This window comes from Protopterus annectens, chromosome 8.part0 (genome assembly GCF_019279795.1).
Source record: "Protopterus annectens isolate FY-2018-M chromosome 8.part0, PAN1.0, whole genome shotgun sequence".
NCBI lineage: Eukaryota > Metazoa > Chordata > Ceratodontiformes > Protopteridae > Protopterus > Protopterus annectens.
In genome coordinates, this window is record NC_056741.1 from 1,968,912,809 (window position 1) to 1,968,928,567 (window position 15,759).

Sequence of the window (15,759 nt, forward strand, 5' to 3'; positions counted from 1 at the left end):
CTGGGATGCCATCCGCTGCTAGGGTAGTAGGTTTAAGTTTGGATAGCAATTGTTTGACATAATCGGTAGAGATTGGTTGGAATTGGAAGGTAGTTTGGGGACTGACTGCAGGTTTGGGAATATTGGTAGTAGTAGTAGTAGTGGGTTGTTGTTGAACTAGTTTAGAGATGGTTTCTATGAAGTATTTGTTGAATGATACAGGTATGTCAGTGATTTCGCCTGTGAAGGCTGGTGATGGGGTGGAGGGTTTGCCCAGGTGAAGTAGTTTATTTATTCCTGCCCAAAATTTTTTGGGGTTGTTTTGGTGCCTGCTTTGCAGATGTAGGAAATTATTCTTTTTATCCTGGAGAATCTTTTTTTTTTGTTTCATTTCTAAGTTTTTGGAATTGTTCTCTAGTTGCTGTAGTTTTTGTGCTCTCCAGTGATGCCAAGCTCTATTCCTTTGAGAAATCTAATTTTTAGTCTCTTTGGTGATCCTTAGGGCAGTATTCATTTTGAGTTTTGTAGTACGAGGTGGGGCATGGGCATCTAGGATTTTTAGAAAAGTGTCGTTGAATTGAATTACAGGTTCTTCTAGGGGTACTTATTTTAGTATGTTCCAATTATGGTATTTTAGTTTGAGTTCGAATTTGTTTGGGTCAAAGTTATTTTTGTTCCAGGTAGTTTGTATTTGTGGGGTAGAGTTGGCATGGATTTTGTATTTTAGTAAGAAGGTGGGTTGGTGGTCACTAAGGGTCATATAGATACCTGGGACTCAATGAAGGTATCAGTATAGCCCCCATTTTGAAATTAAAGACCATGGCTAGGTAGGGAATGATTTTATGTTAACACATGCACATACCCATAAACTGTTTTGGCTTGGTGTAATTGAAGCTTGATTTCAAAGTTTATTTTTAAAGTTTAATTTTTATATTTATTATTCATTATGTTATCTAGTACTAGGATGTATATGTATATATTTTCATATAAGCATATACTTTTACATACTGGTTTTTACACCTATGATGCAGGTTTTGTAACACTGACTTTTTGTTTATTTACATATATATATTTTGAAAAAGAAGGAATGATCACATGACATTCATTTGATGGTCATATGATTCCACATACTATTTAAGAAGGGGGAGCTGTATATTATATGTATCTGATGAAGTGTTATGTATTGTAAAACAAAAGCGCTTATACCATTAAAGAGTGGAATTACATATTTCGTGGAAGTGATTGGTGTGCTGGCACTTTTTCTTGCACATGGTGATATTGTTATTTTTTAAGTTTGTTTGTTTGTCGAGTTTAACCTTTGAGGTATTTCCAGTTGCTGCCTGTGCCTGGTAAGGTACATACCAAAGGTAGCATCGTACTCTGTTACTGATCTGATGAGTGAGGAGTACAGGGGGGTTATAACCTCTTTTGTTCTGGATGCAATGCCTTTACTTATGAGGTGGAAAACTTAGAAACCCTCTCTTATCACTGTGGAAACATAGTGGTCAAAGAAAAGGTTGCTGTCAACCTGTGTGCCCAAATCTCTCACAACTGATTGCATGCTTAGGGTGTTGCTATTAATGTGGTAATCTGTAGGGACATTGCCCTTACTGAAGGGAATGATAATGCATTTTTTTGGATTGAATTTTAGTCTATGACTTTGTCACCAGTCATTTATCTATGTAAGTCCCTCTTGTAAGATGTTGACATCATTTGGGGACTCAGTGACTTCATCCAGTTTGCAATCATCAGCAAACTTTGTCAGCCACAGGCCTTTTGTTTTAGCCTGTACATCCAAGAAGTAGATTTCAAACAATAGGGGACCCAGCACAAGTCTCTGTTGAGCACTGCTGGTTATGGGTCTGCTTGTGGAGTTAGAGTTACCTATTTTGACTGTATGCAATTTATCGGTGAGCCAGTTTGCAACCCATCTGACATATATGAATTGATCTCCAGCTGGGTGAGTTTATCAATGATGCCTGAGCGGGGAATAGTGTCAAAGGCCTTGGCAAGGTCCAGGTAAGCCGTATGCATGGATTTACTTTTGTCCAGGGCTTTGGTGACTGTCTCAAAGAAGTCCACTAAGTTCAAGAGGCAGGATCTCCCTTTAATGAAGCCAAAGTGGGTCATTTCATGCATTTGGAGGTCTCCTGTTTCTTTGTTGATAAGGTCCGTGATTATCCTTTCCATAGCCTTGCAGATTAGGCTGGTCACATTTATAGGTCTATAGTTCCCAGTGTCTGTGGAGGCGCCTCCTTTATGTAATGGGATGATGGCTGCTATTTTCCATTCAGCAGGTATAAAACCAGTGCTTAGACTGTAGTTAAAAACAGTACCCAGTGGTGCAGCTAGTTCCTGTTTTAATCCATTTAGAATGCAGTCTGGGATATCAGGTTCCATAGAGGCTGTGTTTTTGGCTTTGTAGAGAGCATTTACGACCTGGTCTTTAGAGATACTAAGTGGAGGCAGGTGGTAGTGATACTTTTGGGGGATATGTGGCAGGACAGGGGGGAGAAGTTTTCAGTGAACCTGTCAGCTAGCAGGTTGGCTATTTCTGTGGGTTCAGTATATGTGATACCATTAACAACCACTTCTATGCATTTTCCTTTAAGGTTTCTCACGTAGCTAAAGAAGGCCTTATCGTTATCCTTAGTGAAGGAAGCTAATTGGATTCATGGTTAGCTTTAGAATGTCTTACGAGGTGTCTTATTTGCTTGTTTAAGCTGAATAGGGAATGCTTCCAATTCAGAGACCATTCCTTCCTGCTCTTGGACAGCAATTTTTTTATCTTATTGTATAACCTGTTAATGGCAGATGTCCACAAAACAGTCTTGTTCTTTCTTGAGGATATTGTTTTGATACTATTAGCTAGGGCTGAGTCAATACATGTATATAGATGTTTATACAAGGTATTGGTGTAAATCTCAGTATAGGTGTCCATGCCATCAGTGAGGGCAGGGGCTATGAAGCTGTTAATGCCATCACGTATTAGGTCGTAATTGGCTTTGGAGAAATTTTTTAGTCTAGTTGCTGCTAAGGGGGGGGGGGGGGTTCAGATGTTATTGTTACTTCTAATGAGACTGATTTATGATCAGGTCTCACTAGGGAGGGCTCCACATATGTGGTGGTGCAACGATCACCCATGTTAGTGAGCACCAGATCCAGAATGTTTGGGCCCCTTGTGGGGGTGTCAACTAACTGGTCCAGGGCATTGGAGTTGATGAAGTCCAAGAACCTTTGGGCAAGTGTTAGTACACATATAATTTACCCAGTCTATGGATGGGTAGTTGAAGTCAACTAAAACCAGGGTGTTTGGTTGTATCTTCAGCAAATCAAGTCGATCCAAGTATGCAGTGTGGGTATCCTGGTTCATGGAGGGGGTCCTATAACTGGCAATAATCTGGAGAGGGGTCTTACCTACAGTCAGTTGGAACTAGATTATTTCAAGGGCATAATTTTGTTTAATCAATCCAGTGGTGTATTTATCTTTGATGAATATTGATACTCCACTTGCTTTAGTTCCCTCACTTTCAGTTTATGGTCTGAATGTGTGAAAGGCATTATAACCCGGTATGGCTGGATTGCTTTCCGCGGCCTTAAACCAAGTCTCTGTGACTGCACAGATGTCAGCATCTTCTAAGTTGAGGACTGCTTTTAGTGTGTGCAGTTTTAGGTTTAGATTCCTAGCATTTAGCAGCATAACCTTGAGACGAGGCTATTTTTACAGCAGGAATTTTGTTGTTGTGACATTCCCTAAAAAAGGCACTATGGGGGAGGCAAGAGCCTTAGCCAGTAGCCAAAATTCCAGAGGTGACAGATGAAGACCATCTCTAGTGAAGCAGTATGGTCTATCTACCATGTCACCCCAGGCTGACAGGTACTGGATCCCCTGAGAATGACACCAGAAACTAAGCCAATTGTTGAAGTCAATCCTTTTTTGTTTCTATTGTGGTATCATCTTAGGTGAAGGTAGTATGCTGCTCATGGTTAGGGGAATACCTGCCTGAGACACATATTCAGATAGCTCAGTCATATCTCTCTTCATATAGTCCAGTGAGGTATGTCTCAAGTAATTCACACCAACATGAACTATGACAGAGTCATAATGGTACCTGTTGTGGAGAGACTTGAGTGCCTGTGTGATCTAGCGGATCCTGGGACCTGACAGACAGCTGACCGTAACCTTCTCCTTGTCCAGCCTGGTGAGTGGGACATCTTTGTGTCTCACTATAGAGTTTCCTATAATCAAACAAATTGGTTTAGATATGCTTTGCCTTAGGGGCTTATTTGGTGAGACACTTGTGCTTCTGGTTTTATGTGTATTGAGTGCTATAAGTACTGTATTAGGTGTATCATGTTTGTGTTTTGGATGTCTCTAGTGTTTACGTAAATTTCTGGTAAGTACGTCTGTGTATGTGATTTATGTGTTGAGAGCATGGTTTGTGCAGAAGGTGTAGTATGTGAGCCAACAAACTGTTCAATGTCAATCTTCTGTGAACGAGAGAGCAAGGATTTCAAATTCTTAGTGCATATGCATCTCTCACAAATTGAGCTTGAGTGGTTTAGAAGTAGTGGGTTGTCAGTGTACATGAGGCAATTGGTACACTGCCTCAGGATACCCATGTCAATCAGGCTGACAAGAGAAACAGTGGAGAACTGACCATCCATAATACTAGGTATAAATTTGCTTACTTTAATGGGCAAGGGTGTGTTTTAACTCTGGACTTAATGCTGGGTTTATACTATTGGGGCCCTCAAGGGTTATGAGACTATTAGGGATTAGGAGATTTCAGTTAAAGTGGCAAATGCTGCAGAAAGCTCAGCTGAGGTACTCTCTGAACAGCTATGCAGAATTTAAGGGACTCCTCAGTTGGAGCACAGGCAGCGTCTAAGGGGAAAAAAATCTACTTTAGCTTTTGCGTCTATAACTGCCAATGGTTACCTCCACTGCGTGGTGCTGCACGAGGGTGTGCTATGTTGAAACAGATGCCTCAGATTGCTCAGATGAAGATAGTAGAGCACAGGTCAGTTGCCAAACTCTGTGGAGTTGTGTTAAAACAGGCACAAACCTGCCCAAATGCAGGGCTTATGTAGTAACTCTGAGAACCCTTTTCCAAAACAAGTTAAGCAATTTTCAAACAAGCTGGCCAATGTAAATGCTCAATACTGAGCCTTGTTCCAACAATCTCCAACTCAGATGGGTCCTTTGCTACATGCTTCTGCCACAAGAGTGCAGGGGGCCCCCTTAATGTAAGATGGCTAGTTTTAGTGCTCAGATAATGCCAAACAATCTAGATTCAGCAAATCTAAATCTAGCCTATGCTATAAAATTCACAAGTACTAGAAAATACAAAGTGCAGGGAAAACAGTCTCAAACTGCAAACAATTGAAAGAGCAAAACAGTTAAAACAGCTAAAAACAGTTGAAAGTAGGCAGCAGTTTAGTAATACGCAGTTTAAAAGTGCAGTACAGTGAATACAAATATTTATTTTTCTGTAGCTTTCAAGGGATGCCTTGGATTTCATTTGGATTCAATCCAGAGATCAGAGAGAGCACACCAATCCTAGAGCAGCTCTGTAAGCTCTGACCAAAAGGTAGGGAATGCAATGCAAAACTGAAGGCACATGGAAATGAAACTGAGTGCAGATAAGACAGCTGTAATGGAAACAAATTGGGAAATATGAAGAAACTTAAAACTGACTGTGATGCCGTGCACTGGCCCAGCAATCAAGGAGCCTCAGTCCTCATCATTAACACCAGTGAGGGGTGTCCATATAGGGAAAGGATAATAAATACACACACAGTAAAGTACACTTTCCCTTAAGAGCACACAGAGATCACAGTTGGTCTGGGGTTGGTTTCTCCCTTTCTCTCCAGGTCCGCAATAAGACTCCCCACTGGCACAGCTATAGGGTCCAGATCTCAGCCTAGTAGGCTAAAACCTCCAGCACTCTCTCTGTCCAACCAGTGCTTTGTGTCCCTGCCCAAGTGGCTGATACACACACACTTTGAGATAAGAGTTATATACAACCACACAGACACTCCTGGGGAAAGCTGGCACAGGTTCTCCAGCTGCGCCCCTTCTACTCAGACTATACAGTAGTACCACTTGCCACCACCTACTAATATTTATCAGCTACTAAAAGGCCCTTATGAAAGGGAGTCCAATTATTACTGTACAACATTATTATCCAAATGGTAAGTACAACTGAACAGTCAAGGATTATTGGAGTGGCTTAGCCAGTATCACTAAATACATGCAATGTACTCTTAGAGCTTAAATTATCTCTACACAAAACAGCCACAGATGAAAGGTTTAAAAATATTTAATAATAATAAAAACACAAGACAATACTTCTTCAATACTACACAGTGCTAGTCAAGAGTTCAGAGATCACAGAGAAATACTTAAAATAATACAGTACACAAGTTCTGACATCAATATAAAAAAATAATCTAATCTTCCTACTTCCTAGCTATATCTAAGAGAAAACACAGTTCTAAAATAAACTTACACATAGAGCAAAGCAGTGCTGGTGAGTTGGATGTTCTCAAGACAAATTCTCAATGCTTTCATTCTTTCTGTCCTTAAATTGATAACACAGTTCCACTGATTCATTTCAGATTACATCATTTATTTCTGGTTCCCAGGCTAACAGAAACTGAGAGGTTAATAGTGCTTTTGATCTTGCAGCTGGTCAGGAAGCCAGAGCAACAAAAGAAATTATACATGTAAATTCTAGCCATTAACTCTGGCCTCAAAACAATAGGGAGAATGCCTCCCTCTAGACATCTCGGCTCCGAGTTTTAGATCAAAGAATTTCACAATGCTTGACTTATCAACTTTCCTACAGTAGAGTGCACTGTTGTTACATTTTTTTTCAGTTCAACATCCAATACAGTCTTTTCACATTTAAGAGAACAAGCCTGTGGCTTATATTGATATTTGCAAATGACTGAATTATCTACAAAATTCTAGCTAGCTAGGCTGGCAGACTTCACCTATCTTCACACATCTCTCCCCCTGGAGAACTCAAGCTAGTTTTTCAAGTGACCCTTGAGAAATGTTGCTTGAGAGGGTTGGTCTATTTGAGTATACCTTACCCCATTCCCTGTCTTGAGAGCCCATCTGCATTGGCATTGCTAATCCCACTGACATGTCATATGCTTGTAACCATAGTCTCCATCTTAGCACCTTGGCATTTTGCTGGCTGGCTCTGTTTAACCATGTTAGGGGATTGTGATGTGTCACTACAGTGAATTTTCTTCCATACAGATAAGGCTGAAGTTTCGGCAGTGCCCACACTATGGCTAGACATTCCTTTTCTACAGCTGCATAGCATTCCTCCCTGGGATGGAGCCTATGACTGACATAAACCACTGGGTCCTCTTCTCCTTCTTAAGAAATCTGGCTACATACAGCTCCCACCTCATGGTTCAAAACATCCACCTGCACAACAAATTTTTTGCTGTAATCTGAACTGGCTAACATGGGGGGTCCTCCCAAAACTTCTTTAAGCTTCTGGAATGCCTGCTCATATGCTGGGGTCCACAATACCTTATCTGACCTGTTCTTCCTTGTCAGGTCTGTGAGGGGAGCAGCTATGGTACTATAACTGGGGACGAACTTTCTGTAGTACCCTGCTGTTCCTAAGAATGCTCTCACCTGTTTTTTGGTAACAGATGCACGCCATGCTTAAATGGCTTCTACTTTGGCATGTTCTGGCCTGATCTTACCACTCCCCACTCTATATCCCAGGTAGGAGACCTCTGCCATAGCCACCTGACATTTGCAGGGCTTAATGGTCAACCTTGCCCTCTGTAGTCTGCCCAGCACCTCCCTGACATGTTGAAGGTGCTCTTGCCAGGAATGGCTGTAGATGGCAATATTATCTAGGTAAGCAAGGGAAAACCCTTCTGCTCCTGCTAGGATATGATCTGCCAGCCTCTGGAAAGTCACTGGGGCATTTTTCATCCCAAAGGGCATCTTTGTGAACTCATAAAAGCCAAGGGGAGTCACAAAGGCTGTCCTCTCTCTAGCACTGGGAGTCAAGGGCACGTGCCAGTAACCCTTGGTAAGATCAATAGTTGTAAGATTCCTAGCCCCACACAGCTGCTCTAGGGCCTCATCTGTCCTAGGGATGGGGTGAGCATCTGACTCTATATGACTATTTATTTTTTGTAGGCCACACAGAACATGGTGCTGCCATCCCTGTTTGGCACCAACACCACTGGGGAGGCCCAGGGACTCTTGGACTCTTGAATTACCCCTAGGTCCAACATTTCCTGTATCTCCTCCCTCAGAGTCTGTTTGACTCTCTCAGGCACCCTATAAGGGGCCTATCTAATAGGCCTTTGTGGTCCTGTTTCCACTTGGTGCTGCACCAGGTGGGTGCACCCTGGTTTCCCAGTGAACATGTCCCCAAACTCCTGTAACAATGCTCAGATTTCTCGAGCTTGGGTAGGAGATAGCTGCTGGGACATTGCTACCCCTTCCACTGAGGTGTTTGTCCGAGCCTAACTGAGGAGATCAGTCACCAGATCTCCCTCAGACTCCTCCTGCAACCCACTGCAAATACTCAGCACAAGGGCCTCCCTATCATGGTAAGGTTTCATCATGTCAGGATGGTACAATTTGTGCTCCTGCCTCAGGCCTATTAGTTCTACTATATAGCTAACATCACTTACTTTTCTTACCACCTTGTAGGGTCCCTCTCAAGCTGCTTGCAGCTTGTTATGTCTGACAGGAATGAGAACCATTACCTGCTGTCCTACAGCATACTCTCTAGCTCGAGGATTCCTGTCAGACCATACCTTTTTCTGTTGCTGGGCTTCTGCCAGGTTCTCCTGGGCCAAGCCCATGAGTTCCCTGAGCCTTGTCCTGAGGTTTAGGACATATGACACAACAGACTCCTTGTGAAATTCACATTCACCTTCCCACTCATCTTGAATTAAATCTAGAAGTCCCCTCACCCTATGCCCATGCAACTCAAAGGTTGAAAAACCTGTGGATTCCTGGGGAGCCTCTCTGTAAGCAAACAACAGATGGGGCTAATATTTGTCCCACTCCCTCTTAAACTGGTCTGCAAATGCCCGTAGCATGGACTTGAGTGTAGAGTTAAACCTCTCAACAAGACCATTAGTCTGGGAATGGTAGGTGGTAGTCTTCAGGTGCTTCACCCCACAGGACTTCCACAGACAAGCCAGTAGGTCTGACATGAAATTGGCACGTCTGTCAGTCAGTATTTATTTTGAGAAACCTACCCTGCTGAAAATCTCTAACAAAGCATTTGCCACCTTTTCTGCCTCAATGGAGGACAGGGCCACTGCCTCAAGGTATCTTGTAGCATAATCTTCTACCACTAGGATATACATTTTACCTGTGGAAGTTGGGGTACTCAGAGGCCTCACAATATCCATAGCTACCCTTTGAAATGACTCCTCAATCATAGGCAAAGGCATCAAAGGAGCTCTCACCTTGTCTCCTGCCTTGCCTACCATTTGGCACTGCTAACAGGTCTTGCAGTACCCGGTTACATCTCTGGAAATTCCAGGCCAATAGAAGTTCTGCATAATACATCTCTTTGTACATTTTATGCCCATATGACCTGCAAAGGGAATATCATGGGCTATGGCTGGAAACACCAGATGGTAGGCTCTAGGCACTACCAACTGCTATACTCTCTCACCTTCTAGCCCTCCCTCAGGGGTCCACTCTCTATACAGTAACCATTTGTCCCAGTATACAGAATCTCCCTTCCCTTGAGAAGTAGGTGCCTCACTAGCTACCTGCCTCAGGCCTTGCAATGTAGGGTCTGACACCTGAGCCTGTCTCAACTCTCTCTTTGTAACCCTTCCCAGCTCTCCTTCCACAGCAAGTCTGGCATTCTCTGTTTCAGTTCAACATCTAATACAGTATTTTCACATTTAAGAGAACAAGCCTGTGGCTTACATTAATATTTACAAATGACAGAATTATCTACAAAATTCTATCTAGCTAGGCTGCCGGCCTTCACCTTTCTTCACACTGACATAGGATGGAAATTAGTGGAACAGGTTAACAGCTTCAGTATCTGGGTTTGTTGAGGAGAAAGGAAGTCTGAATGAGGAGGCCAGAGCTAGAATCAGAGGGTCTGTAGCCAAATGGTGTAAAGTGATGGGTGTAGTATATGACAGAATAATGCTAAATAAGCTGAAAAGCAAGGTGTACAAAACAATGGTGTGGCCAGTACTATTGCATGGTGCAGAAACCTGAACATTTGAGGAAGCTACAGGTGATGGAGATGAACTGTCTCAGATGGGTGGTAGGATGTACACTACTGGGACAGATGAAGAAATAAGGACATCAGAGCAGAAGTCAAAGTAGCTCCAATTGCAGAGAAAGTCAAAGAGAATAGATTATAGTTGCTTGGGCATATGTGTAGAAAAACAGAAGACAATCTGATGAAGAACTTTTGAAACCGACAGGAGGAAGGCAGGAGGAAATAAGGGCATCCAGAAAAGAGATGGATGGATTGTGTAAAAGAAGACCTACAGCAGTCTGGCATGACTGCCAAAGAAGATAGGAGTGTGGCATTGAACTGAGAGACATGGTGACAGTTGGCATGATGCTCCAACCCCATGTAGGAAATGAAAACAGGGGACTGATGATGATGATGATTGCTCTCCAACAAGTTACATAGGGACTAACATTTACTTAGGATAATTTCTCTATGATACACCTTTGTGAAGTCTAGATATGTACAGTGTACTGATTTGCCCTTATCCATTGCTTCAGTCAGTAGTGTAACAAGGCTGGGGTGAACAGGGCATGTGCCCCAGGAGTAAGGTGGTAATCCTGAAGTGTCGTTCTTGCATTCTTCTTTCTGTACAGGTATTTCTGAATGCTGGACGAGAATGCAACTAGCAAACTTCTTCTTTTTTTTTTTCTTCTGTTCTTCCAATGAAGAGCTGTGGCATGGAGGCTGAATGCATCTGGGAGTGGGTATGTGCTTGGTACTGCCATGAACTTGTTTGTGTCGTTTGTTAGTGTTGTTTGGCTTCTTTTAGTTAATTGACAAATTAAATTCTCAACTATATGGTCTCGACCATATGCATTTCAACAATTTGGTTCGTTGATCAAATGAACTAGATCCCATATAAATACTTGCACTTTTTCCTACTGGAATTTAGAAAGGCTCTGGCCTTACAAATGATAATGCCAAAACTAAAATTACTGTCTACAACCATTTGTAGTAATCTCAGCACAGGACACCCATAATCTGAAAATGATATCTGATAAAATTTGCAGATTCATAACTCTGGGTGGCCCCAAGGAGCATCACTGTCAAATCACATTGTCACTGTAACTCTATTACTTAACTGCTTCACTCACATACTATTAAACTGCTCCTACTGACTAGTCCTAGCATGTATTCTGCATCTTAGAGAAATCAGCTGCTAATTATAATCATCCACAGATAATGCAAATCTGTCAAGACAGACCACAGTTCACAAAAAAAATATGTGAAAGAGCCTTCTCCAAGATTACACCAGTAACATGGAACTTGCTACCCGAAAATATCCAGAAACAAAAGGAACTAAATACAACAGGAAACAGCTACTCATATCTCTTAATAAGGAATACAAATACTGGTGTTGTGACACAGTTTAAGCATTACTCCGTGCAGATGGTTCAGACTTGTACTAAGTAGACCACTTTACTTTCTACCTCAATCGATCTACTTGGACAATCATGAACGTGTAATATGTGTACTAATTGCTTATGCTAGCTAACAAGTTCAGCTAAATAATTTGACTCTTAGTGCCATATCTCAATCTGGCATCCCCTTTTAAGTTGAGATTGAAAAAAAGGTTCCTTCCCCAATCTGACATTTCTTAAGTAAGGAGCAAGCAAGGCCTATTTTCCATTTTCTACACTCCTTAAGAATTGAAGAGCAAAGAAAAAAGAAAAAAAGGTCCATTCACTATCTGATGGTCTTCCTTAAGGAGCAGGTTGGGTCCATACAGGTGTATGCTTCTCAACTCTAAGGATGAAAAAAATGCAAGTAGCTGCCACAGGTTATACCACAATTAGTGCTAATGCATTTCAGGTTTGACTGCAAATGCAGAAAAAAAAATCTTTTGACCAGCAATGCACTTAAGACTGATTGGCATGTGCCAACTGTGTCCTCTAACACGTGCGCTTGGGGCAGCTGCCTAGAAGTGCTTTTAGTACTGATGTGATTTTTGGGTCTCCCCGGAGTGCTGCATGAAACAAATGCTCCTGTACTACTGTGCTTATAATCTGTCCCAGTAGCTGCAGCTGACAGTATTTCTAACACAGATGCATGTTTGATACTGCTGGTACTGCTACAATGGCAGAATTTGCAGTACTGTTGTACTTGACAGTACTTCCAGTAATGCTGTACCTGCCAACACTTCTAGAGGTACCATTTACTATGATTCATAGTGCTCCTGCTCTCCTACTACTACTTTCTGTATTGTTGTACATGTGGTCCACCCTGTGCTAATTCTCTTGCCAGTACTTCCAGTAATTTTGTACCTGTGTACCACTACACCTGGTACTTCTCTCTTTACCAGTATAATCAACTTTCCAGTGCTTCCAATACTGCTGCATGTAACAGTACTCTCAGTACTTCTGCAGATGCCAGCATTCCTGGTACTTCATCTCCTGGCAATACTCACAGTATTGTCGAATATTTTTAATATTGCTAGTATTGGTACACTTTCTAATATGCCATGGACTGCTGCACCCGCATCACTCACTACTCATTCATGAAAGACAGGTTGGCTAAACTCTCAAATTCCTTGTTCGGGAATTCTGGACAAAGCCAAGGAATTCACTTAGAAAATGAATAGAACAGGTTTTGTATTAACAAACATTTTCTGAAACTTAAGAATCAAGCTCTAATGACTGCGATCCTTAGCAATTTATGAACAAATCAAAACTTGTATGAGGAACAGTGTTAAAATAAGAGGCAAAATCATGGACATTCTGTAAACTCAGGAAATGCTGACAGATATGTAGGTTAAGAGATGAAAGTCTTGTTCCTTTGATGTATGAAATGCTCAGGAAAGTCATCAGTTTTTGACACAAATGCAATAGACATGGGAAGTACACTACAGCCAAGACGATCTCCCCCCTCAGCGTATCATTTAGTAACCCAGGATTTTAAGTGTAAGGACCAGCTGTCAGGAAACTAGGAGGGATATCGATAAGCTGACCATGCATAGAGCATTGGCATGTCCTTTATAGAGAACTAACAGTAAGAGTGTTACCATCTATGAAAATGCCTGCCTTCTTATACTGAATACCAAAACACAACAAGATTACTGTCTGCTTTGAAAGCAGCTGCACGTAAACTGCCTGATGGTATAAAATAGTGAAGCCCTATTCTTAATTCCTAACAAATGCTGCCTGTCCATGCCCTGCTGATGGTACAAACCCCTGTGCCATTACTGGCTATATGCCCACTACCATTCTGTTGACAAGGCAAGAAGCAGCCTTATTTTTGTCAAGTGTCAGAGGAAATGCAGACTTACCATCCTTTCCAACCCACATACAGTCTAAGTGACTCTGAATTTGGCGGCTGTATACATTTTAGGAGTAAATGAATAATAACAAAGAAACAAACTAATGAGTCTTTGTAACAATAAAAACACTATGAGCACACTTCATAAATAATTAAATTGCCCACCTCTACTGGGCACTGTAACTTTCCAGACAGAATGACTTTGGCTCCGTGCTGTTAATTTAACCCTTTCTTACAAACCACAGCATTTTTTTCTGCAAAACTGTTTACATAATTCAGTAACGAAAGGGTTAATCTGAAGTACATACTTTAAATTAAATTTTATTACACACAAAAGGAAAAAAAATATTTATGTGGTGTTTCAGCATTCATAAAAAAGTGTTTTGGGAAATTGGCATCATTAAACGGAATTAAAGCATTAAAGAAGCGCTGATCATCTTTTTACAAGGAGCACTTACCAGTATGCATGTACATTCACTTTGAATTTCAACAAAATGATGCTGGCAAAACAAGGGTGGCAAGCCTTTATCAGTACATCTTTTCTCCCCTACTTGTTTCCCTTTAATGGTACATTCCTTTTGGTGAATGTCTGAGTCAAGGGGGTGTTAATGCAGCTAACACTGTCTCTAGTCTGCTTGTCATTTCTACTTTGCAAGCAGGCTGAGTGAGTGAATGACATAGAAAGCTGATGTGGAAAAGACATGATTGGACACTCATTGGCTTTGTGATTGTCAAGAACACAGCATAGAGATGGCAGCCGAGGCAAATTAAAGCAGGGGAGAATAAAGGAAGAAAACAAAAGGAACAGATTTTATGACAAGAGCTGGATCATCACTCAGGCTCACAAAGATTTATAGACTCATAAAATATAAATTATAAATCTGTCTGAGCATTCTAGGATTTATTGGAATGTTGCAACATGGCTACAAATTTCAATGATATTGTGAAGCAAGGATATGTGAGAATGAAAAGCCGTAAGCTTGGGGTAGGTCTCATCACAATTTTCTTATGGTTTTGTGTGTGTGTGTGTGTGTGTGTGTGTGTGTGTGTGTGTGTGTGTGTGTGTGTGTGTGTGTGTGTGTATGTGTGTTTGCATATGTGCATATGTGTGCGCATTTGTGTGTGCATGATGGTCTTATGATATTGATGATGATTTGTTTTTGGAGATGTTGTCATGCCTATCAACATGTGCTGTAAATGCTTGTCTCTGCGATTGTCCATGGCTGGAACAGAATCTGTGATATCAACAGCATCTTAGTAATGATAGACACACTTTTGATTCTACAAGAGTTTGGTGACCTCTCTGGATGATGAGAATTTGAGGTGATTTCATACCTTGTCATACATATTGTTCAGGTTAGCACAACCATGCAAAAGGCTTTTAGTGTAGCTGATAACCTATGATCTTTAGGCAACCTGCCAGCAGTGGTAGCAAGTCAGAGTAGCTGCAAAATAAATGCATGTATGCATGGCAGATAAAAGAGTGAAATGGGTAACTAGAAAGGCGGCAGAATAAAAATATAAATGAATGCAGGGCTCAAATTATAAGTACTAATATAAAATGTTATGTGGAACAGTGAAATTGTGTACATGCACTATACATGTAGCCACTGGGCAAAAAGCACAGAGAAGTTGTTAACTTAAACGAAAAGTGTGCTATTTTCAGTATTCTTTTGAAGTATTTTAGCTTGTAGAATCTGATATAGAGAATATTATTTTATAAAAGAATTATAATTCATACTTTTGACAGAGCTAGGTAACTTCTCTAAAGTAAAGTATGATTTAGATGTATCAGTTTTGCACCCAGTTCTTCCTACCTCCTCCTGCAGAACATTCTCATTTCTGATTGGAATGAACGTGCTATTTCAAGGTAAACATCTAGATCAGAAGAAGAACCAGGTAAGGAGACACACCCTGTCCCAATAGGTAGTAATGTACATATGTTTTATATGTAAATGCTTCTCTAATTAATGAATACATTCAACCAGTTATTTCCTTATTCATGAACCCATTTGATTAATATCTGATCTTGTAAAAATATTGTGCATGCAGATTATCCGCACTGGAGAATATGCACATAATAACACCTGCACACAAGCCTCACTGATGTCTTTGCACACAGTGCAGTGGGGTGCAATTTAAGGCCACATTAAATGGGAAAGCATCATCTTACCGTCAGAATGGCTTAATCACTTTGTGGTGGTGATTAATTTGAGGCATTGGGATACTAAAATTGGTAGATATT

The 15,759-nt window shown here is 41.1% G+C and overlaps 1 protein-coding gene across 1 annotated transcript in view; it reads left to right on the forward strand.

Moving 5' to 3' along the window:
- The first annotated feature begins 14,107 nt into the window (after positions 1-14,107).
- Positions 14,108-15,759, forward strand: part of DOK4 (docking protein 4) — a 589,260-nt gene continuing 587,608 nt past the window's right edge. The window contains exon 1 of the mRNA XM_044081500.1: positions 14,108-14,499. Within this exon, the coding sequence (XP_043937435.1) occupies positions 14,434-14,499 (66 nt within the window). The 5' untranslated portion in view covers positions 14,108-14,433. The remainder of the gene's footprint in view (positions 14,500-15,759) is intronic.